This window comes from Ammospiza caudacuta, chromosome 1 (assembly GCF_027887145.1).
Source record: "Ammospiza caudacuta isolate bAmmCau1 chromosome 1, bAmmCau1.pri, whole genome shotgun sequence".
Taxonomy (NCBI): domain Eukaryota; kingdom Metazoa; phylum Chordata; class Aves; order Passeriformes; family Passerellidae; genus Ammospiza; species Ammospiza caudacuta.
Genome location: NC_080593.1, coordinates 43372538 through 43395169, shown reverse-complemented (window position 1 = coordinate 43395169; position 22632 = coordinate 43372538). Strand labels below are relative to the sequence as shown.

The 22632-nt window shown below is 46.0% G+C and overlaps 1 protein-coding gene across 1 annotated transcript; it reads left to right on the top strand.

Annotated features, from left to right (window-relative positions):
• Nucleotides 1–1467: 1467 nt before the first annotated feature.
• MTURN (maturin, neural progenitor differentiation regulator homolog) lies at nt 1468–21553 on the top strand. Its single transcript, XM_058800004.1, has 3 exons — nt 1468–1659; nt 7530–7652; nt 13832–21553. Exons 1-3 carry the CDS (start codon nt 1498–1500, stop codon nt 13940–13942), a joined length of 396 nt encoding a protein of 131 aa, XP_058655987.1. The 5' UTR covers nt 1468–1497; the 3' UTR covers nt 13943–21553.
• The last annotated feature ends 1079 nt before the right edge of the window (nt 21554–22632 follow it).

Genomic DNA, 22632 nt, shown 5'->3' with positions numbered 1-22632 from the left:
GCACATCCAGAACACAGCTCTAAGTGTAATGAGGAGTGTTCGGCACTTACCACTCTAAGAGCACCCCACGAATGAGGGCATTATCCAAAATATGGAAAATCTCTTGGTGGAAAAAACAGCAAGCACTGCCATCCCACCCTGCATAAAGGAGCTGAGTTACAGTTGCACAAGCAGTCATGTTGCTGGCATTTCCTGGCACTTCAGTGCTGGGCTGCAATGCCAGTAGAGGATTTTGTCCCTGGTATCACTAGCACCGAGGTCTGCTGCACCCATGCCCAGACCTGTGACAAGCCAGTGGCAGGACACAGTGACCGTGGGGCTGAGCACAGCACTGTGGGTGCTCTGGGTGTGCCCCAGGTCAGCCAGAGGCAGTGGGAATGCGTCCTTGTAGCAGCCTTGCTGGTGCTGCCATGCTCAGCCACATTCCCTCTGCAGCTTAGGATCACAGAATCGTTATTGCCACCACGCTGCAGCCGAGCCAACCTCAGGGTCATTAAGGCTGGAAAAGACCTCTGGTGACCTCACCATTACATCGAGTGATTTATGCACCAACTGATACATAGATGGGAGCGCTCGATGCGTGACACTGGCACAGTCAGCTGGGCTTCTGGTACCTGCCATGGGAATGCAGTGGAACAGCACTCAGGAGACCAGAAACAGTCACTGGGCTGTTTCAGAGGCCACTGTTCTCTTTGTCCATGCAAACTTTTCTGCCCACTGCCACGTACGGGCTCTGTGCTTCCCGCTCACCTCCGTGAATTCCCGTTCACCTCTGTGAATTCCCGTTCACCTCTATGAATTCCTGTTCATCTCTGTGAATTCCTGGGCTTCCCGCTGAAAACCCACACAGGCCTGTGAGGATTTGTTTTCCTTTGCAGCGCAGTGCACGCCAATGCAAAGCTAAGGCCCTTTATAAATGCAGATCAGCTTTGGTATCTCCTATGCTTTGGCTGGACATATAGGTAATCCCTTGGGATAAGCTTGGAAGAGTAATGCAAACCTCATTGTAAACCCGCAGATCCACGTTAACAGGACAGCGGGCTGGGAGGAACCTCCGGAAAGCTTTCCAATGTCACGGGGTGATTCTGCCTGTATTTGGGCAGCCCAACAGCCCACACGTGGGCGGCTCCCAGGGAACCCAGAGCAGGGGGTACCCGTGTGCCCAGCACAATGGGCGCTGCCGAGATTCCGGCCCAGCTCCAGGGAAGAGGGATGGGAAGCGGCGAGGCGAGGCACGGTCTGACCGTCAGCGCCTTCATGCGTGGGGCTTTCCTTTATTATTTATCTTTGCTTTCCCCTCTCCCCAGTTGCCAGAGGGAGCCAATTGTCTGTGGCGATCCCGGCGGGGCCGGTGCCGGAGCGCGCGCGGGTCGCGAGGCGCGGCGCGGGGGGCGGGAGGGGCGGCGCGCGGGGCGGGCGCGGGGCGGCGCGAGGCGCGGGCGGCGCGGGGGACGCGGGCGGGAGGCGGCGGCGGCGGCGGCGGCGGCGGGGTCGGCGATGGCTTTCGAGGCGCTGGCGGAGGCGGCGGAGCGATGGTGCGCCCGCACGCCCTTCCAGCTCATCGCCGCCGAGGAGACGGAGCGGCGCATGGACTTCTACGCCGAGCCCGGCGTCTCCTTCTACGTGCTGTGCCCGGAGGCCGCCTGCGGCGACAATTTCGTGAGTGCCCCGTGAGGGGATCGGGGGTCACGGGCGTGCGGGGCTCCCCCCGCGCGTCTGCGGGGCCGCGCGGGGAGCGCTCGCGCCGCTCCGGGACGCTCCGTCCGTGCGGATCCCCGGAGCCCGGCGGGAGCACCCGAGGGGGAGCGCCGGGGGGGGGCGGAGGACGGGGCCGTGCCCGGGAGGGAGGGATGCGGTGATGGAGGGCGGCGGGGCCGGGGGGATCCTCCCACCATCTGCAAAATGGAGTCCGCTGCCGGTGGGGGGCGGCCCCGCGGGCAGGGACACCCCCCCCACCCCCCCGTTCCCCGTCGCCCGGCCCGGGGTGGCTGCGGGCTCCGGGCGGGCGGGAGGAGCGGTGCGGTGCCCCCAGCCCGCCCCGCGCCCCGCGGGGGCTGCAGCTGCCGCTTTCCCCTGCGGCCCCTCCATCCTCCCGGGGTGCCGGGGCTGGGGCACGGCGCGGGGACGGGAGGACTGGCAGGGCTGTCACGGCAAATGGAGAATGGGCAGAAATAAAATGGAGTCAGGATGACAGGAGGGCCGCGCTCCCCCCTACCCGCCGGCCGCTCCCCGGGCCCGCCGCGGGGTCCGTGCAGGTGCCGGCCCGGCGCCCCCGCCCGCCGGCCCCCGCGGAGTTCCGCGCCGAGTTTGTGCGGAAAAGGCTCCGGCACCGCAAGCCCTGTCTTTGGGAAGGGTCGGGGGGTGCTTTTAGCCTCGGCCAGACCCTCCCGGTGGTGAGCAGAAGTGCAGGAAGAGTCACGGAAAAGCGGCGCCTCGCCACGGGGTTTGTAAGCTGCCAAGTGCCAGTTAACTTCAATGAAGGGATTTTGGTTTGCTTATTTTAACAAAACAGCTCCTAGCACCATTATTGTAGGAATGTTGTAGGTTCTTCCATTCAAGAAGCAAGTTTCATCCCTCCACTTGCTTGACAAATGTTCGCTAATTCCCTTTCCAACAGGTAAGTGGAGAGTGAGCCCATTTGACAGATGGGTCCGTGGAAACAAAGAGCAGTGGAGTGACTTCTCCAGGAGCACAGATCCCAGCGAGCATGACATTTATTTATTTATTGTGCCGAGTAGATGGTCATGCTGAATTATGAAAGAAGATGTCTGGAGTTTAGTTATGCATCTGTCCAGGGATTCCTGAGACGTTCAGATGTAGCAGTGGGGTATCTCAGCATGTGGATTCTCTGAGTCCTCTGTGGGAACAGCTCTGTGCATCTGTCTTCCCAGCACCTCTGAGCCTGTCAGACCCCAGTGCTCATTGCTCTCTGGAGATGCCTGTACCCAGAAGGGCCATGCCTGCTGCACTCCTAAACAGGAATACATATGAATCCAGTGCAGCACTAGGCTAAAACTGAGATGGAACATTAATTATATTGGAAAAGGCAAAGAAAGTCCATTTATTTTTCTTAAACATGTATTGTTTCTTTATATGCTGTTCAATAATTTAATTGACTGAGCTCTTTCATACAAAGTCTCGTCAACTTCAAAAAAAATCTTAGGCAGCTTCAGACCCTATTCCAATGCTGGCCTTTTTTTTTTTTTTGTGTGTGTGTTTGAAATCACATTTTCCCTTTTTTTTTTTTTTTTTTTTTTTTTTTTTTTTTTTTGTTTTTTGTTTTTTGTTTTTTTTTTTTTTAATATTTTCATTCCACGGTTGGTGTGGGAAGAACTCCCTGCCCAGAGTCACCACTAGCAAAAAGGAGCAAAGGGCCAACTCCTGTCAAATCTGGAACATAAGCACTGGAAAACTAAAAGTGATGTTTTCTTCTGTCTTTTCTAGCCTTATTAGTTGAGGCACTTTCTGTAATGCTAATACTTTTAAGACAAGCAGATAGGTGTCATTCTTAATTCTTTTTCTTTAAAGAGATGGTGTTTCTTTAATATGATTAAGACCCACTAGTGATTAGATTCTCCAGCATCCTGTTTCCTTCTCCTAGGGCACTGTGGGACTTAATTTCTTCTCCCAGCTTGATTATCTTGGTTTTTTCCAGTCACTTTCCTTTTTTTTTTTTAATGTTCCAGATTATAACTTTGCCTTCTGTGTGCAATCACAGGCTAAAGTTTATTTTAAGGAGACTTAATACAAGCCAAGGGACTGATTATCATTTGTGCTTTAAAGCCTTGTTGCATGGCTCCTTTAACACAGTGTGGAGTGTGAAAGTGAGTAAATATGAACAGAATTCACAGTGACACACTTCACAGCCTTCTTGTACCCTGTGCTTCTTATAAAGGAGCCTCACATTTAATAAGCATCTGATGCCTGGTATTCTTGTTCTTTCTTTACATCGTCATTTCATAATGATGCGACTTAAAAAGCTATGTAGGAGGTGCCAGAGAATTCCATGATAACCCACTTGTAAGGAGGAAATGATGAGCATGATGAACTTAAAAGGAAAGAGGAGAGGAGAAAAACTTGGAAAGATTGCCAAGATGCAATCTGGGGGAGAAAAACACTAAATTTTGTCTAACATCAGAGATCCCACATCATATCAATCTGATAGTTTTCATTTCCTGAAAAGATATCTTTAGGCTAGGCTTTTAACATGCTAGAAATGCAGGAGACCCATGTAGATGCTTGTTGGCATTTTCAGTACCACCTGGACACTGAAACTCCAAATCAGCATTTTAGATAGCTGAACAATGTACTATGCAGCTCCTGATGATCCTGAGGTTCTCGAGAAATTAATTTGACTTGTGTAGCCATAATCAAGGAGAAAGATGTTGTGATGCTATTCTTTGCAGTCTGTCATTAGTTTTGTCACCATGTTATTACTGGTATTCAAAGTAACTAAATAAAATAAATAAAAATATGATGCCATCTTGCTGCAAGATTTCCTGAAAATATTTCAGGAAATAAATAAAAATATGATGCCATATTGCTGCAAGATTTCCTGAAAATATTTCAGAACAGAGTCAGCAGGTGTGAATATTTTATGCAAGTCAAATTATCCCCATAAATAAAAAGTTTTGCTGTCTTGCACAACAAGTGGGCTGCTTAGAGAAAGGTGGGCCAGCAAGTGATTCTGTCATCCAGCTACACTGAGTCATGTAAAGGTGTGAGGGAAAGCAAACCCCTCCAGATACAACACTATTGATTTCCTCGACTATGTGCTGTGTGTGGATGCTGAACTAAATGATTCAACCATGATCTTACGTGGAAATTAGTGGCTGTGTGCTTTTGTAGTGACACAAAGCAACAGTGAGCAAAACTGGGCAAGCTTGGAAAACAAATACTCTGATGATGGAGTTAATATTTTTTAATTGCACAGCCACAACCAAGCACTGTGCTCCACCAGTTTGCCAGCACCCACCTTCTCCCGCTGCAGAGAGATCCTCAGGCATCGGGTTTTCCAGGAAAAGCATGTCCATTTATGCAGTCTTACTGAACTTTCTAAGCAGGAGCTGAATCCTGAAATTGCATTTGTTTTTATTTTGAAAGGCTGAAATTCCTTTTGCAGGTTCCTCTGGAGATGGGTGAGTCAGTGCTGAGAGGGTTCCTGTGCTGCCTGGGTGCAGCACTGAGCCACCACAGAGAGCTGTAGATGCAGCTGAACCTACAGACATCACAGCCCTGCTCTTTATTATGGCTGAGGTTTTTGAGGGAGAAGATTAAATCAGCCCATTTCCGAATGAGATGTGTGCACAAATGGCACATGAAACTTTTCATAATGCATTTGTTGCTACAGTCAACATTTTAAATCCTCTGCAGATGGAGAGATTTTTGGAATTGTTACTTGCTAATTGTCCTATGATGCTATGCAAAAAAATCTTCTCAAAAACTCAGTGATCAGGTTATTCTCTTAGGTTTTCCTCTTGTGTTAGGTCATCTTCCTCTGCCTACTGCTGATGAATTCACACTGGTGTCTCAAATGTGGTGCAGCTTGAAAAGAGATTGTAAAAACACAATTGGACAACACGGGGTTAACTTGCCCTGGGGAATGAACCAGCAATGATTTATTAAAGGGCAGGGCCTGATTTTCATTTGTGTGGAAGCTCCTGTGTATAGCTCTGGTAGTCAAAAGAAGCCACAATTTAAACAAGAATGAGGATCTCAGCAGTCATAATTGTTTTATATATATAAGCAATTGCAACAGGTTTGGCATGAGCTAGGAATTGCCAAGCAGCAACATTCAGCTCTGACGTTTAGGAGTAACTAAACAGTTATTGCTAACCCCAAGTATGAAGAAATCATGGGCCAGACCTCCAAAACCTTCTCCAGAGGCTGTTTTTAAAATGTGATTTGGAAGTGTTCATTTGGTATTTTAAAGAAGGCTCATTTCAGTTCACTTCATGTACGTTCTGCCTTTTTAGGCCATAGGAATCACAAAGCGCAGATTTTTTTTCTTCTTTTTTTTTGTTGTAAACAGAAACTGAGATTTAGTTGTATATTTATAGGATTACAAGGCCCATGACTCTTAAGATGGCATGAAGCATCATGAGACTTGTGGTATGTGTGTTTGAGAGTTGGCAAGACTGTAAAGAACTTATTTTTATTGCCAGAATGGTTAAGACATGACTCTGGTTATATGGAAAGAGCAGAACCTACTTGGTAATGCAGGGTTTTTTTCATAACAAAACATTTCACTATGTTTATGCTTGTAAAGTGCAACAAGCAGCAAAGAAAATGTAGGTCAAGTGAGGTTCATAGCAAAGCAGTTACAGGTTTTATCTTAAAGGTGCAGTTTAGGTGATGTTAAATACTGTTTTCTTTCGTTAAGTGCAACACTGTGTCCCTGGCAGGTACTCACACTGAAGAGGAAGGCAGTATGCAAGTCTTATGCTAGGGATTGAAACATCTGTCGTTTTGAGTCTTTCCCTGAATGTTAGTTAAGCTTTGGAGAGATCTTCCTCTTCCTTGTTTAAGCATAACCTGCTGTTTATAGCAAGTAAAAGGCACTCCGGGGAAAAGAGCTGCTGTGCAAAAAGAGAGGTACAAGAGTCTCAAACCAATTTGGCAGTATTGCACTTTCTGTGTGGCAGGCTGCCTAAGACAGTCCCATGCACCAAGTTTTCAAACAGAAGGTGTTTAAGATGATGCATTAGCGTGTGCCCTTGGGCACAGGAAGCGTTGTTGTTGTCTGGGTGCTCCCTCCATTGCTTGCCAGCTCTGTTTCAAACAACCTCCCAGCAGCAGAATAAACATCAGTTTTGAGAGAAGCTTTGAGTGTAAGGCTGGGGAACCAGCATCTCCAGAGCAGGAAGGTCTCAAGTGTGTTTAAATGTGCCTGCCTGGGAAGAGAAGATTGTGTTCCAGGAGGAGTAAATCTCAAAACAGGGTGGGAGGCTCAAAGTGTCAGGATACTGTGAGTGCCCAAACATCTCTCCTTGGCTCTGTGTCTAGCCTGCAGGCAGATTTTGCATCTTTTCTTCTGCATCGTCGAGAGAATTACACATCAAATTCCACCTCCAGGGTCGCATCATATTTGCACTAATGCCAGAAGACAAAGAGATGCTTTAGCTCTTCCTGAGGGCTTCACTGCAGCAGATGATGCAGAAAAAGAGAAAACCCAACATGACTCCCAGGTCTGAGCAGGGCTGATGTTGAGCAAAAGCACCTTTATAGGTAAAACGTGTGTGTGCCAAGTGCGTGTACACTTCACGGCTGGTGCAACCATGAGCCATTTCTGCTTCTGGATCGATTTCCCTGTTTTCTGATGCATCATGTTAATAAAATCCAGGTTCCCCTTCGGAAACATGGCTTCTGCAAGAGCCTGCAATGCCTGTCCCCAGGGCGGGTCTGAGCTGCAGGAGGTTCGGTGTACTTTGGCAGATGTTTACAACATGTCACCTTATAAAATCACATGGAAAGGTTGGCGTGAATTCCTGTTAATGCCTTTCCTTTCTTGTGTTGCTGTTGGCTTTCAGCATGTGTGGAGCGAAAGTGAGGACTGCTTACCTTTCCTGCAGCTTGCACAGGACTACATCTCCTCCTGTGGGAAAAAGACGCTCCATGAAATATTGGAAAAAGTCTTCAAATCCTTCAGACCTGTAAGTGCTTTTTTTTCCTTTCTAAACATTGACAGTTAGCTGTGACTTTTAATAGGACAGCACTGGATAGAGCAAGCTGGTTTTTCTTCTCCAGTTAGCTGCCTGGGTACAGTAGTGTTAGCGCATAAGCTAGCATCAGGCAATTGGAAATTGTTTCTTGGAAGTCAGCTGCCTTTTTATTTCCATCTGTGTGCTTGAGAGGATGAGATTCCTGTGTGGGATGGCAGGCTAACTGATGTGTCAGCTGGTGGCAGCGGGCAGGGACTCGCATCCTGCTGATACAGCTCTGACTCCAAGGAACGGGATACGAGTCAGCGCCATGGGACTTTGTGGCAGAGTTGTTTCCTGGCACTGGAACTGGAGAGTTTTGCAAGAATATGAACAGCAAGAGTAAACCTCTGGGAAACTGGAAGTACGGTCTCTCCTCAGGGTGGTTTATTTTATGATTGAGGATTTTTCCCCCAAGTGATGCAGATTTTGCTGTTAGGATGATTGCCACTTGGTATTTGCACGCACTGGTTTGGTCACTGCTTGAGAAGAAACTGGGTTTTGTGGGGAGGGGCCTGTATTTTCCTGTTTTGCTGCTACTCAGCTTTCTCTGTCCTTGTTTAACACTAAGATTTGTGCCAAAGCCAGGATTTCATCAGGGTGAGGTGTCTTAGGCTGGCCGTTGTCCTTCATTTCTGCCAAATACTCCTTTTGCATGTTTAAGGCTGGCTAAGGGCTTGGTGCAAAGCAGGGGAAGGTTTGTAGCCAGAGCCATTCTCCTGTCGTGTTCATAAGAAAGTTCACCAATGGATGTTTTTATACTCAGCTTTCCCCTCCTGTCTTTTTCTGGCTGACTAGTTGAGAAGACTGGAGATGTATCTCAAGTATTTAATGTGAAAGGGAGGGCCTGGAGCACCGATATGAAAACACTGGCCCTCCCTATGTTACACCCTTGCACAGATCACCACAGCTGGTCGACATAAAAGAGCATCGTTTTAAAGAATCCTTTGAGAGGCTAGAAATAAATAGAACAGATGCACACTTTTCTTAGAAAGGACTGGAAATCTGATCTGTCACTACAGCTGCTTGTAATTGTGAAAACATGCAAAAAATATAATTATGCTTTCCGGAACAATATTGGGCTCTGAGATCTTCATAGCTCTCTTCTCCTGCTCAGGGAAGCTGTGCCTTTGATGAGGAACTTCCATTGGTTTAACTAAGGAGGACTTAAAAAGACTTAATTAAATTGGTACAGATTACTTATTTCACTTAAACCACATTTATTCCAGCATCATTTAAGTTACTGAGAAATTGACTTCAGTCAAAGCAAGTTGAGCTATTCTTCAGAATAAAAAGGTTGAAAGCAAGGGGAACCATTATGCTCATGTATCCTGAGCCCTTCATTAATACATCACATTTCACCTCATGATTCCCACAGCTGACCATATAAAATGAGGCTAAACTAGAATGTGTCTTTTCCAAAAGACACTGACTCTTGATGCAGTCTTCAGGTGACTTAAAGGATACAACACTGCTGGGCACTTTTTCTTCTCATGGCTGGTTATGGTGCTCTGAATAACTCTTTTGTTTACAATCTGCATTTTTCTAGTTTTGCTTCCTAGCTGTTGAATTTAATTTTGTTTTTGTTTGCACAAAAATGGTGTCCTCAGTTGCCAGAAACCTCTTTCAGACTGTAATCAAGTACCTCTTCATTTTCTCGTGGTTGTACCACAGATATTAAGTTTCTCAGATTCTCCTTTCACCCAGTATTGAGAGATTTGCATCAGCGTAAGGGTTTACTATTTGAGGTATGGCTGTGTGTAGACAAGTCTAATTAAGGAGTGTATTGACATTTTTTCCTAATAGTAACTATTAAAAATAGCACATACATGGGAGGAAAGATTTTAAAAATTGAATGGTATTACAGTAGATGTATGGAAACATCTACTTTGCACTCTCAGGCCTTTCCCAGAACAAAACCTCTAAACCTCTTTTCTGTGAGATTGAGAAATTATTTCCTTGGCATCACTTCATAGTGTCTCCTGTCCTTTCTGAACTGGACCCATTTTACTAATGAGACCACCTTGCTGTCAACTTCAAGGCACCAGTGCATTTGCAGGGCATTTCTTCTTTATCCCAGCAAATCAGCTGACAGAGACCATTCTGGCAAACTCCAGTGTGAAAAATGGCAGTTCAGGAAGAAACTGCAACTGAAGGTCAGACTGGACTTTTCTGAAGTATCTGGTGGCTCTGGCTCTCAGTCTGGGACACTGGGGACCAGGTTTTTAGCAGATTCTTGCTAAGCACTGTAAAGCACCTTCTGAAAGTCTTCTTCATTTTGGTATTCCCAGTAGACATCTGTGATTATTAGACAGTTCCAAAATTCTTTGCTGGGGTCTTTTGAAGGGGAATATTTAGAAGAAAACAGTGGCAGTGCATCTGCAGCTTTTCATGCCGTTTTGCACAGCATGAGCATCTGCCTTCCCATAACTGAGGGCTCCAAAAACAACTTTTTCCAGTAACTCAGCTCAGCCCTGCTCTGCACATTCATGATAACAGCCCAGCCATGTCTCCGTGAGCTTGCCCTGGGGCTGTGGAGTGGGAAGGGACTGGCTTCTCATGCTGCTGGGCCCTGTGTTTTGGAGACAGTGAAAATATGAATGCCCAGCAGTTGGCATCTCTCTCAGTGAGAGACAGAAAATTCCCTCTGCTCATCAGTCTTCCCTGGGCACAGAAGGCAATGAGGGTGGTGTAGGTCTGCTCACTGTCCCTCGCTGCTCTCAGGATCTCTCCCTAATGTTTTATGTGCCTAAACACAGTGCCAAGCAGGATATTTATTTAGATAAGGCTTTTAAAAAGTGCTGGTTTGCCTGCAACAACTATCCACACCTCTCAAAGTGTTTCTTTACTGAAGATGATGAGGGGCATGCTCTCTCTACCCAAGGCAGGAAACTGCCTTCCTGGGTCAGTTTCTACAAAACTTTGTGATTTGTCTTATTATCCACTTCTTCAGGGAGCATCCAGATGTGCCAGACACCACAAATGCACATGATATCAACCAATAGCACTGGGCTCAAATACTATTATTTGCCTCAGAGCATCCCATCTCCTTCTGTGTTTTGGTCTCTCTGGTGTCAGAGGTGCCATGCTCTGGTGCCAGGAGGTGCCCGTGCTGGTGCTTTGAAGCATATCTGTCTGGAGATGTAGTCGTTCCCACAGGGATTTAACAGAACTGGTTATCTCTAGTGTAGCATCACATGGACTGCTAAAGTTCAGTCTTGTACATGGTTTATTTTACAGTGTGCTTGTGTGCCAGCTTTTGGTAGGAGACAGTGTCACTCTGCTTTCGTGAGTTAGTAACTGAGAGGTTATTTGTAAAATCAGGGCACTTTGAAAGGGCTAAGGAAGACAAATACAAGAAATGCCTGAAGGACATCACACCAACTGGCAAAGTTTGCAGGAAACCAAGGCATGAGTCATACAACTCAGCAGCAGATTCCAGGGGTCCTACACTGAGCTCCTCTTCAGCCTGGAAAGCCTACATCTGAAGTGGGGAGTCTGCAGTGTAAAAGCCATTTATTCCATGTGCACTGTGTTCATGCATGTCCCATGACTCTCCTTTACCTCCAGATGGGTGGTTTGGCCAGCAGAAATAAATAGCTGTCGTTCAGTCAATGCTGCTGGTTGTTACCCTCCCTCCTTCCCTCCTCACCATGCCCCTGACCTCCTCCTAAGCTATGCATCCCTGCCTGGCAGTTTTGGTTCCCCTTGGCTTTTCTGCTGATGAATCAGCTCTCTCTTTTTACAGCACTTTTCTATTTTATGTCTTTTCTCCATGTTTTCCACTGCAGTTAAGTCCTTTCAAGTCTACTGCATAGCTGATACTTCAAAATACATAGCAGTTATGGACTAGAAGCAGAAACTAGTGTGTGGGAAAGAAGATAAGGGAGTCAATCTAGGATCAGCCCAGGCCATCTTCATCATCTTACTTTGTCTTTACCTTTTGTATGCCCTCCTTCTGTTTTGTCCCAATGTTTGTAGAGCTCCCTGCGCTTTGGACCCTGATTCTCCCTTCAGGTGTTGAAGGTGTGGGCTGATTTGTCACTGCAGTCCAGAGAGCAGTAAGGGGTTAATAGCAGTGAGGGGCCATGATAATCCTGTGGGAAGCAACAGGATATGACACCTAAAAGCAAGACCTGCATGGCTGAGGTCCTTGGTGGCTTGGATAGGGTCATAAAATGTCTGCGAGAGAATGAAACTGCATCTCCCTTGGAGAAGAATCCCATCCCACCTCACCCCCATTCTTCCTCTGTAAAACCACTAAAGCCTACAGCATCACTCTGATTTACACTGCTCCCTCTGATATACACCTCCAGGGAAAGAGGAGCTGGATTTCCTGATGGCAAAGAGAGAGGGGATGTGTGAAAAGCAGGATATACTCCCCATCCTTTGGGATTGTGCGTGTGTTTGGACTTCTTGTGGTGCACGTTGTGTTTTCCATGCTAATTTTGCAGTATAGTATCCCATAAAATTAAGATTCATGTGACTCATTTCCTTGCAAATCAAAGAGGAATTATGACCAGAGGTGGGGAAAAAAAAATGCAATCAAAACTCTTTCTGCCAGGTGATACAAACAGGAGTACAACATTCACATCTAATTTGAATATACCAGATTAGTTTATCAAAAATAATACTGGTGTATAACAAGGTCTAGAAAGAGTCCTTAATTTTGCCTTTTGAAAATTGAGTATTTTAATTTTAGCTTCAACACAAAAAAACCCCCCCATATCCTGAAAATTAACTCAGCAGTTCATGTTCAGTTAAACATTTGATTTGAAAAATATGTATGCAGAAGGAAAAATTACTTTGTTCTGTCAGAAAACAAAAACGTTTTCCATTTGGGGTCTCTCTGTAAGTATTTTTAAAATGCGAAGGAGGGGATTTAGTCAGCAAATTTCTCCTTCCATTTCCCTGCCAAAGAAAGCCTGTAACAAAAATCTGATTTTCTCCCAGTGACAGTGAGGAATACAAACTTCATTGCACCCAGAAGCTAATTCTATGCCTTTTATTTATGTCCACTGAATAATTTTGAATGTCGATCACAGACTGAATCAGTTTAAGTCCCTGAAAATCTGCCTCATTGCAGCCTTCTCATTTCCATGCTCTCACCTAAAGAGTGTCACCCTCCTCACGATTTTTCTGAGCTTTTCCTCTTTCAAGAGCTAACAGCTGCATCACTAAAGAGGGTGTTACATGCATCTGTGCTGCTCTTCCAGCCCTGCAAGCTAAATACATGGTATTCTCAGTAATGCCAGGCCTATGATTTTGCTTTGTGGCTATTAATAGCTGTTAGTGGAGGAATCTGAGATTTCCACAACAGATGCATTATTTTGATTGTAATTTGGTTTATTTGTCTTCCTGACTTCTGTTGGCGTGGCAACCTTTGGGGGGAGAGGGGAGAAGTTCAAACATGGCTGTTTGCTCTTCTTCCTCTACCAAAGAGGTGACATTGCAGTGGTTGGAGCCATCAGGTGGAGGCATCCAAACATTATCCAAGCAAGATGGACTGGCAATTGCTTGCAAGCCTAAATCTAATTTGCAGAAGTTTAAAGGGACAGCATTTCAGTAGAATACACAGTAATTCTTACTGCAAGGGCTTCACACAGCAGGCAAGACTTTATCTGGTGTGATGGAGTGAAGGCTTCAAGAAGAGCGTTTGACATGATGGGTTCTTTGGGCTTTTAGGGACTCCTTGCCTATTCCACACTAGGCAGTCCTTCATGAGGATGTTTTCTTCTTTACTTTTATAGGGCTGATGAAAAACAAACTTAAACCAAGACAACTACTGCTACAGTATTATCATGATTCTTTCTGAAGTTAAACCACTGCCAAGTCTAAACACTCAACAATTCATAATGTGACCTCAGGGAAGAATGTGAAGCTTTTTGCAAGTGCTTTGTTTTGGTTTTATTTATCTTCCGGTCTCTGAGCGCTTAATTTGGTGTAAGGATGCATTTTCAAATCTTTCTTTATCCCAGGAGGGAAAAAATGAGAGTCAAAATCATTAAGCAGTACTGTTATTCCAGGGTTTGAGGTTTTTAAGAAGTGCACGTAGGATTTGTGTGAAGATTTGCAGCAAAGCTGCACAAGTGGGTAATTCACTGTTACACAGTATTTTCTCTTCTTTGTAGTTACTTGGGCTTCCAGATGTTGATGATGATGCATTTGAAGAATATAACGCAGATGTGGAAGAAGAGGAGCCAGAAGCCGATCACCAACAGATGGGTGTCAGTCAGCAGTGATTTTCTGAGAAGCTATAAAAAAATTCGGAAGCCTTTGGTACCAGGTGGGGTCAGGTGGTCCCACGTTAGCCTGTTTGAATTAGCACATCACAAGGGGATATCTGGCTGCCAAGATAAAAGTTTTACAAAAAATGGTTTAAAAAAAAAAATAATAATCCGTGATGAGCTTTGCTAAGAAGTGACCTGAATTTTGCTCCTGCTTCAGTGGGTTTTCTATGGAATTGTCTTGGTAGCATTCTGCCGTTATCAGTCTAGAAGTAGTTTTGTCGCTGACTTGTCTCTTCGATTTGTGTTCGGGAGTAGTGTTTGCTGACATGAATGTAGAGTACTGAGAATGTAGGAGGCGTGTGGGGAGAGTCCTCACCCGTGACCTTTCCAAGGAAACCACGCAGAGAGCAAACACCGCCTGCGCTTTTCTTTTTAGTTCAACAGCTATAGGTTTTTGACAAAGTACCAAACATGGAGAGACTTCTCCTGAAAAACAGTAGTTTAGTAATGGTTGGTGCTGCAGAAGTGCATATGAAGGCTTAACAAAAATAATAGGACATAGGAAATCCAGGGGGTGTCAGACATATTGATGTAATTTCACTGACACCTGAGTTTCCAAGTGCTGAATTAATACCTGGGAATAACTGGTACCAGCAGCACACATTGTAACCAGCCCTGGTACTTCGACGCCACGTGATCCAAAGGCAAGTGCTGCTTTCTACAAATCAAGTAAAAAATAGCTGTCACCTGTCCCACTTCTGCATGACAACTAACTTTAAGCTTTGCTGGTTTTGATACACTGCCAAATTATTACTCAGACCTCGTGGCATTGTGCATTAGAGTCACGGAATCATAGAATATGCTGAAATGGAAGAGACCCATCAGAATCCTCGAGTCCAACTCTTGGCCCTGCGCAGGGCAGCCTAAGAGTCAAACCATGTGCCTGAGAATGTCATCCAAATGCTTCTTGAACTCTGTCAGGTTTGTGGTGTGACCACTTCTTTGGGGAGCCTGTTCAGGTGCCCAGCCACCCTCTGGGTGAGGAACCTTTCCTGATAACCAACCTAAACCTCCCCTGACAGCTTCAGGCCATTCTCTTGGGTCCTGTCACTGGTCATGAGAGTGAAGAGACATGTAGCTTCCCCTCCTCTTCCCCTCCTAAGGATGCTGAAGAGCACAAAGAGGTCTCCTCTCAGTCTCCTCCAGGCTGAACAAACCAAGTGACCTCATCCAGTCCTCACCAGGGTTCCCTTCCAGACCCTTCACCATCCTTTTTGCCCTCCTCTGGACACTCTCTAATAGTTAAATGTCTTCTTTACATTGTGGCTCCCAGAACTGCCCCCAGCACTTAAGGTGAGGCTGCCCTAGTGCAGAACAGAACAGAGCAGAGCAGGACAGTCCTCTCCCTTGGCCAGCTGGAGATGCTGTCCCTGATGCCCCCCAGGACACGCTTGGCCCTCCTGGCTGCCGGGGCACTGCTGACTCACATTCAACTTGTCATCAACCAGGACCCCAGGCCCCGTTCCATAGCACTGCTCTCCAGCCTCTCATTCCCTGGTCTTTACACACAGCCAGGGTTGTCCTGTCCCAGGTGCAGAATCCAGCACTTGCCCCTGTAAACTTCTCACAATTGGTGATTGCCCATCTCTCTCTGCCCTCTAGAGAGTTGACAGCTCCTCCCAATTTAGTGTAATCAGCAAACTTACTTAGTATTCCTTCAAGTCCTGTGTCCTGGTTGTTAATGAGATGTTGAAGAGCACAGGGCCAAGGATGGAACCCCACTGGTGACAGATCACCAGTCTGATGTCACCCTGTTCACTGTAACCCTTTGTGCCCAGCCTATGAACCTTTACTGACCCATCCCATGACATGTTTATCCAGCTGTTTGCTGGACATTTTGGTCAGAAGGATGCTTTTGATACAGTATCAAAAGTTTTACTGAACTCCAAATACATGTCATCAACTTGCCTCCCTTGATCAGCCAGATGGATTACCTTGTCATAAAAAGAAGTCAAGTTTGACAAACAGGACTTCGCCTTCATGAGGCCATGCTGGCTGTGACCAGTACTCCAGGTATTTTTATATACCTTCCAGAATAATGTTTTCCATGATTTTACTGGGCAGTGAAGTGAGACTGATAGGCCTGTAGTTTCCAGAATCTTCCTTGAACGCAACTTGAATGCAACTTAACACTGAAGCCATAAGGGTATCAACCAGCACCTGGCTCTTAAAATTCTGCCAGACCTCTTCCTGGGCCTTTGAGCAAGTCTGGGCATGTACACCTTATTTGAGGGGAGCTAAAATACTGCTTCAGCTGATATAAAATCTAATGAGGTTTTACTTATCAGGGGACTTGCTCCCCAAGGGGTTTGGTGAGGCTCTTAGTATGAAGGAGAAGATGACCCCTCATACTTTTTACCTGTTTTATGTAGTTCCAAGTAACTTGGATGAGTGCCAGACTGAAGATGCAGGGTGTCTTTATTTACTTGCCTTTTGTACTGAAAATATAAGAAGCAAAGGTAATTCTGTTGTAATACAGCTGTTTTCCACAATCAAGAACGATGTTTCTAAATTTACTCCTTTTTTTCCAGTTTTTTAAAAATTGTAAAATGAAGGTCACACGCTTCAAAAGCCCTTTTATACAGAATTAGCTTTGTAAAAACAAAGAGTGAGAGAAGAGAAAATGCTTGGACAATTCCTATAAATAACTCGCATCATTTTGAAAACCCTGTTGTTAATGATGTTTCCTTTGCAATAGATTTTTTAAAGACTCTTTTTCCAGGGTTACTAAAGAGAGCAAGTTTTCTTGATGGTTTACATTTATGATGTTTGAGAGATGCATAGCACATGATTTTTCTGTCAGAGGCAAGGATCTTCCATAACTGGGATGATGTGTGTTACCGGAGTCTGCACTGAAGTGTCTGCAACACTGTAAAAGTCAGAGTCTAAAAATATAAAAAAGAAATATGGAAGAAAATCAGAGCTTAATGCAACTTTGTACATTCTTTCAGCATGCAGGCATAGACATGGTAGTTGCAGCACCTTTTCTATGGACTAGTGATGTGAGAACTGTGGCAGTTCACTGTATAACACTGTAGAGCAGCAATAGGCTTTTTGCTTACTGAAATAAAGTGTAAGACCAGTGGTTTCCACCCCTGCTTTAAGCCCCTAAATTTTTCTTTCTTCTCCAGCTAGGACAGATGCTACAACCTTAAACAGAGCCTTCCATTGGAAGAACCACTCTCTTCATAGCATCCAACCCTTGGGTTGTGGCTCACACAAGTAGACCTTACAGGGCTGACTTTCCTCTGCTCTACTGTAGTGCAAGCGAGCAATTTACAGTTGTGCAGGCTGGAGGCAAAGTCCTGCTGTTCAGGTTTGCTGGGCACTTCACCCATTTGTTTGAGGGGCAGGTGGCTGGCACCGATGTGCAGGTGCAGGCACCCTACTCACACCTGCACAGTGAGCTGGGCTGAGAGCCTGGCCTGACTGGGACACAGCCCTGTGCCTTTTACAGACAGGCAGGCCTCCAGCTGGATTGGTCCCACAGCCTGGCTCAGCGTGTGGCTGCACAGAGTGCTGGCACAGCAGAGGGGAGGGTGCAGGGTGGACATGGGTGGTAGCTGGGGGCCTGCTGCTAAATGCGCCTTGCGTGGTGTCAGGGGCCTGTGGCGGAGATGGGGATTGGCCTAAATGCTGTGAGGGATTGACTCCACAAGGCTCAGTGGGAACTGGGTGCTGGTGGCAGCAGGATAGGCAGGAATTCATGAAATGAGGAAAGACTAAGATCCAGTGTTGTAATTGCATGCAGGTTGTAATATGTACTGCACTCTGCTACCTTTTCCTGCATATTGATTGAATTGTTAATGAGCAGTTGAGCATTAGTACAGTTGCAAGCAAACAATGCTGTAAATTATGTAGATATGTTATTATGATTTTCTGTATTCACTAACTCACTTTTTCTTTGGAATGTCATGTGCCATTTGAGTGATTTCCACACAGACTGCAAGTGCTGGACAGCCAGCCCTTCTGCAGCGCTGTCCCCTGCAAAACTCCCACTGAAGGCAGGGAGATTTTGTTCAGGCAGGACCTGCAGGACCAGGGGATGTGTGAGGAGGCTTGGCCCTGCAGAAAGCTGAGCACTCTCATTTCCTCTCACTTCGCTAGGAGCCGAATGTGTTGAGCCCTGCTGCTGAACTGAAGCATGACCAGGCAGCACTGAGAATAAACTGGAATTTTATACATAGAAGATTTGATTTACATGTAATAAATGTGAATGAGCATTAATATAGAATGTATTATATCAAAAAATATTGATTCCTTACTTTGACCAAATACATTTCTGTATTACTGTGTTACTTTTCCATATTTGCCAAATGATGCAAGAGGTGTGGAGCTGGTTTGGTTGTACGACAAAATGTTTTTGTATTTCATTTGTATTTTATTTTTCCCTGCCTTCTACCACATCTTGCCATTAGTAGCCATTCAGTAATTAATCAGGGGTAGCATGACCCTGTGACTAGGCTGCCAGACTGAGACACAAAATGTGCTAACACATGCATAACTGCTTGCAGGCCTGGGTACTCAGTGAGATGTGGGTTTGTAGCTCTGCCATTGCCTTGCCCTGAGCTATAGGTGGGTCTCAGACTGAGAATTCAGGGCAGGGCTCCAGTTATGCATGCAGGCCTCTGGAAAATTTAAGAGGTGCAGGATAACTCCTTTGAAAGTCCCACCTTAAGCCTTTTCTAAAGGGGACTGTTAGTATTATTTGTCCAGCAGTGTATACAGCACTTTAGGTCTATGGGTGAAGGGAGATAGACGTAATCATTGCCTATCCTCAGAACAAACTGGTAATGAAAGGACACAGAAGGGTTTCCCTTTTCCCTTGGCCTTTCTCATAGGCATTTCATGCTCTAAGTAAATATAAATACAGCAGAGCAGAGCCTCTTGCAGAACTGGTGCTTCTGAATATGGGTTGCATGAATGCAGTAAGCAGAGTGCTGCTTGGGTGATGAGAAATACATGGGATTTCCATCTGCCAGATGGAAAGGCAGATTTCAGAACTGTGACAAGTGCAGGGGCAAGAGTGAGCAAAGCTCCTTCACAGAGAGAGATGCTGATATTTGTGAGACAGCCAAAGCCATCCTGCCAAATATCTGCATATCGATGATCATTTATGATCACGCAGTTTATGAAAAAGCTCCTCGGGACACTACTGAGGCCTTGAGCTCAGTGGTATTTTCCTGTTAGTGTCGTGCCTGATTAATGCATTGAGATGGTAGAGGAAGAAAGGGATTGAGAAGGCAAGCTGAAAAGCCTATTCCTCTTCTCCAGCATTATGATATTGTGTGAGTTGGTAGGAGCAGCAGTCAGGGTGCAGGAAGCTCCTTTTTTAGGTGTATAGTATCATCTCTTTAAAAGGACTTGTTCATGAGAGAAAAAAATTTGTGAGAGTGTTATCTCACAGAAACAGGGGGAATAGCTCAACCCTGAGCATGATGACCTGAACCATTACCAGACTTCAGCTCCACCTTCTGTCCTGCTCTCAGCTCTTTTCCAGGCAGCTTCCCTCCATGCATAGTGCTGTGCCTTTGAAAGTCTCATGCATGTAAGAATGCCACTTTTTCTGGGAGTAGCCATAGTTAGCTTGCCTGCATCAGTGACACGCATGTCAGCCGCTGCATCTTGCCACTGTGACCCACGGAAGATGTGCTGTGTCATAGGGTGGCTGAGGGCAGTGGGGAGGAGTTTCTGCTGCAGCATTGCTTAGTAGGTCCCTGCCCTTTACCCCTCTGCAAGGTGGGACATGAGACTGGGACAGTAAAAATGATTACAGTAATATTGTTGACATTGTTTTGGAAAGCTGCCATTCAGGACATATTCCCAGCCTCTTTCAGCATCTTTCCTGGTCTTTGTCTGGGATCCAGGGCTGATGTCTATGGCTGTTTTACTCAGTGTTAGCTTTAGCAGTGGCAGGAGGTGAAGTTGCATCCTTATCCTGTGTCCATATTTCCCTCCTGTCCATCCTTACCATTCTTTTCTTCTCAGAAGTTCTCACTCCCAGAAGAAGGGAAGCATAGGAAGGAGGAGAGAAGCACCTCTTACATCCCACAGCTTGAAGCCAGGTGCATCAGTGGAGCTGCAGTTGAGCACAGTGTGAGTCACACTGTCCTTTCTGTACAGGGGGATGAGGTGGCATGGGAGATGTGTTGTCCCTTGAGTGAGTGGTCCATGCCAGACAGGGGTTGTGCAGAAGACAGCAGTCATTCATGTGCCAAACCCAGTATCTTTTCACAGGCAGTTATGTCTAGCCAGATAATCCAGTCTCTGAAAATCATAACCCATTGAGACTCTCCAGGTTGGACATCAGAAAATGAGACTTGTCTGGTTGCCTTGGTCACTGGGAGGTCTCTTTCTCTGCTGGCTGTTTTTGGTCTGGCCAGAGGACATGGGAAATTGGGAAAGATCCCTTCAGGGGCAATAGCTGGATGCCCCTTTCTGTAAATTGCTGAGCAGAGGCAAATGCTTTGTTTTATGTGTTTAATTCTGGCAGGATCTCCCCTCCTCCCCAGCAGCCTGTCTCTGCAGAGAGCTGCAGCTGGGAAAGCTTTGTGTGAGAGCCAGGCAGGAGTGACTCAGGGCAGCAATTTCTAGACCCTGTAACAAGCTGGACTTGATGTTGTGCTTGCAGGGTAACCATGGAGCTGAAGGCTCAGGAGACATCACTTCCAATGCAGATATTTAAATAGAGTCCTTAAATTTGGTCCTTAGAGGGCAGATCCTGTCACTTTGGGGTTTTATTGGACTTCAAGATTTAGTTGCACTGTTGGTGTCTGATGTCTGTGGCAGGTGGGCAGAGGAAGCCTCTTCACTTAACCACATTTACCAGTTCAGTGAGCCATATTGTCTTTTACATGATCTGTTTGACTTTTTTCTCATTGCTGATTTTTTTTGAAGAAAGACAGCCCCTAAAGGCACATCTGCATTATTGCAAACCACAGTTTTTACAGAGCTGTGTAACGCTACACTGTCAGTACGAGCTTGGACATAAAAAAAAATAGATTAACAAAAAGGGCCTTCATTTGTCTACAAGAAAAAACCCCAAACTTCTTTGAACTAGTTATTGCTGACTATGATAAACCTTACTGGTTTCATGTAAAATACATTGAACTTTGAAATTCCCTTTCTGTACCAGCATGCTCCTGTAGGCAAAGATCTGTGGTAACACTGCATGTAAAGGAAGCTTTCATCTTCAGGGGTGGTAGAAATGTCAGCTCTGGATTTCAGTCAGTGCAATTCTTTTGTCAAGTTTTCCTTTACTGATGCAGGGACTAGTCAGCCCTCAACATACCAAGCAGAAATCATGTTGTGCCATGCCGTGCCAAGGCTGTCTTTGGTGTGGTTTCCATAATTTTTCTGGCTGGAAGACCTCTCTGTCTTCAGGACTATTAAGCTGTGAAAGGAGTCAGCAAAAGAAGTTGCCCTTTTGTTCAGCACTTTCAGAGATGTGAGCCTACAGTGGAGCACTGCCTGCCTTCTGATCCTCCTTCCTCGTCCACCACCAAGGTGTCAAATCCAGCAGTGTCATAACACCATGAGCTTCCCATTAAAGAGCTTACCAAACTGATGACTGATGGTGTCTTTTCTCTGCGAGCAAAATTAACTCAGTTGTGAATCTGAGAGGGACTAAAACACAGCTACAATGCATGTGGTACAGGCCTGACTTTAGTGGGCACTGCTGCTGCATGGTAGGATAACACATGGTGTTTATAGGTGTAAGGAGGAGAAAACGATGTCATCTGAGCTTTGGGCACTGCAAAGCCAGCCCTGATGGACCCAGAATCATCAGGTGGTTTGGTTTGGCACAGTCTGAGGCAGTGGATTTGCTGTCAGAAGCCAGGAATTGGTGGTAGTATTTGTGTATGAGCCAGTATTTCAGACCTCGCAGGTCCTTTTCTGTTTTGCACAGAATAGGGAGACATCTGTTGTAATTAAGAGACATGTAACGATGCTGAAATGAAAATGGTGATTCTGTTCAAATAATTTGTCTCTTTTCTTTAAACACTTCACTCTTAATTGCCACTTTGACATCTTCTCACCCTGATTTAGTTGAAAGAGTCAAGTCAGTTGTTACCTTTTGTCATGAGCCTCTGTGCGTTGACATCTAGCCCATGGAAGAGGAATTGCTTTAACTTAGCACTTGCCTTGTATTTTTGGCACTTCCCAGGGCATGAGCACTGCATGGGAGCACACTAATTACATGTCCTGGTGTGCCCAGAACCCCAAGCACTGCCTATAAAGTCATTCCTGTGGCTGATGGAGTGCCTGCCAGGACTGCCTCCCTCGTGTTGGAGCATGATCCCAACATCACAGGCCCCACAGCCTCTTGAGACACTTTTGCATATGGTGGAAGCCACTGGGACACTCAGGCTCTGGCTACAGATACAGCTGCTCTTGCAGAAGCAGTGCTGTTCCCAGGCACCTCTTCAGCTGCTTGGAACCTGCTGCCCTCAGCTCTGCTGGATGGGCTTCTGCCTGTGTCAGAAGGTCAAGTGAATTTAAATGGTTTAGACATCAGCTGTCTGTAACATGGACCTCAGCCCAGGGACAGCCATCTGCCCTGCTATGGTGGGGAGCTGCCCTGCAAGGTGGTGGTTGCAGCTGGGGGCACTGCCATGAGCACAGTTTTTTCCCCAGCTCAA

Coding starts and splice junctions, on each gene's coding strand:
- MTURN (XM_058800004.1), top strand. CDS start 1,498: ATGGCTTTCGAGGCGCTGGCGGAGGCGGCGGAGCGATGGTGCGCCCGC. Junction 1,660..7,529: donor CCGCCTGCGGCGACAATTTC/GTGAGTGCCCCG, acceptor GTTGGCTTTCAG/CATGTGTGGAGCGAAAGTGA. Junction 7,653..13,831: donor TCTTCAAATCCTTCAGACCT/GTAAGTGCTTTT, acceptor TCTTCTTTGTAG/TTACTTGGGCTTCCAGATGT.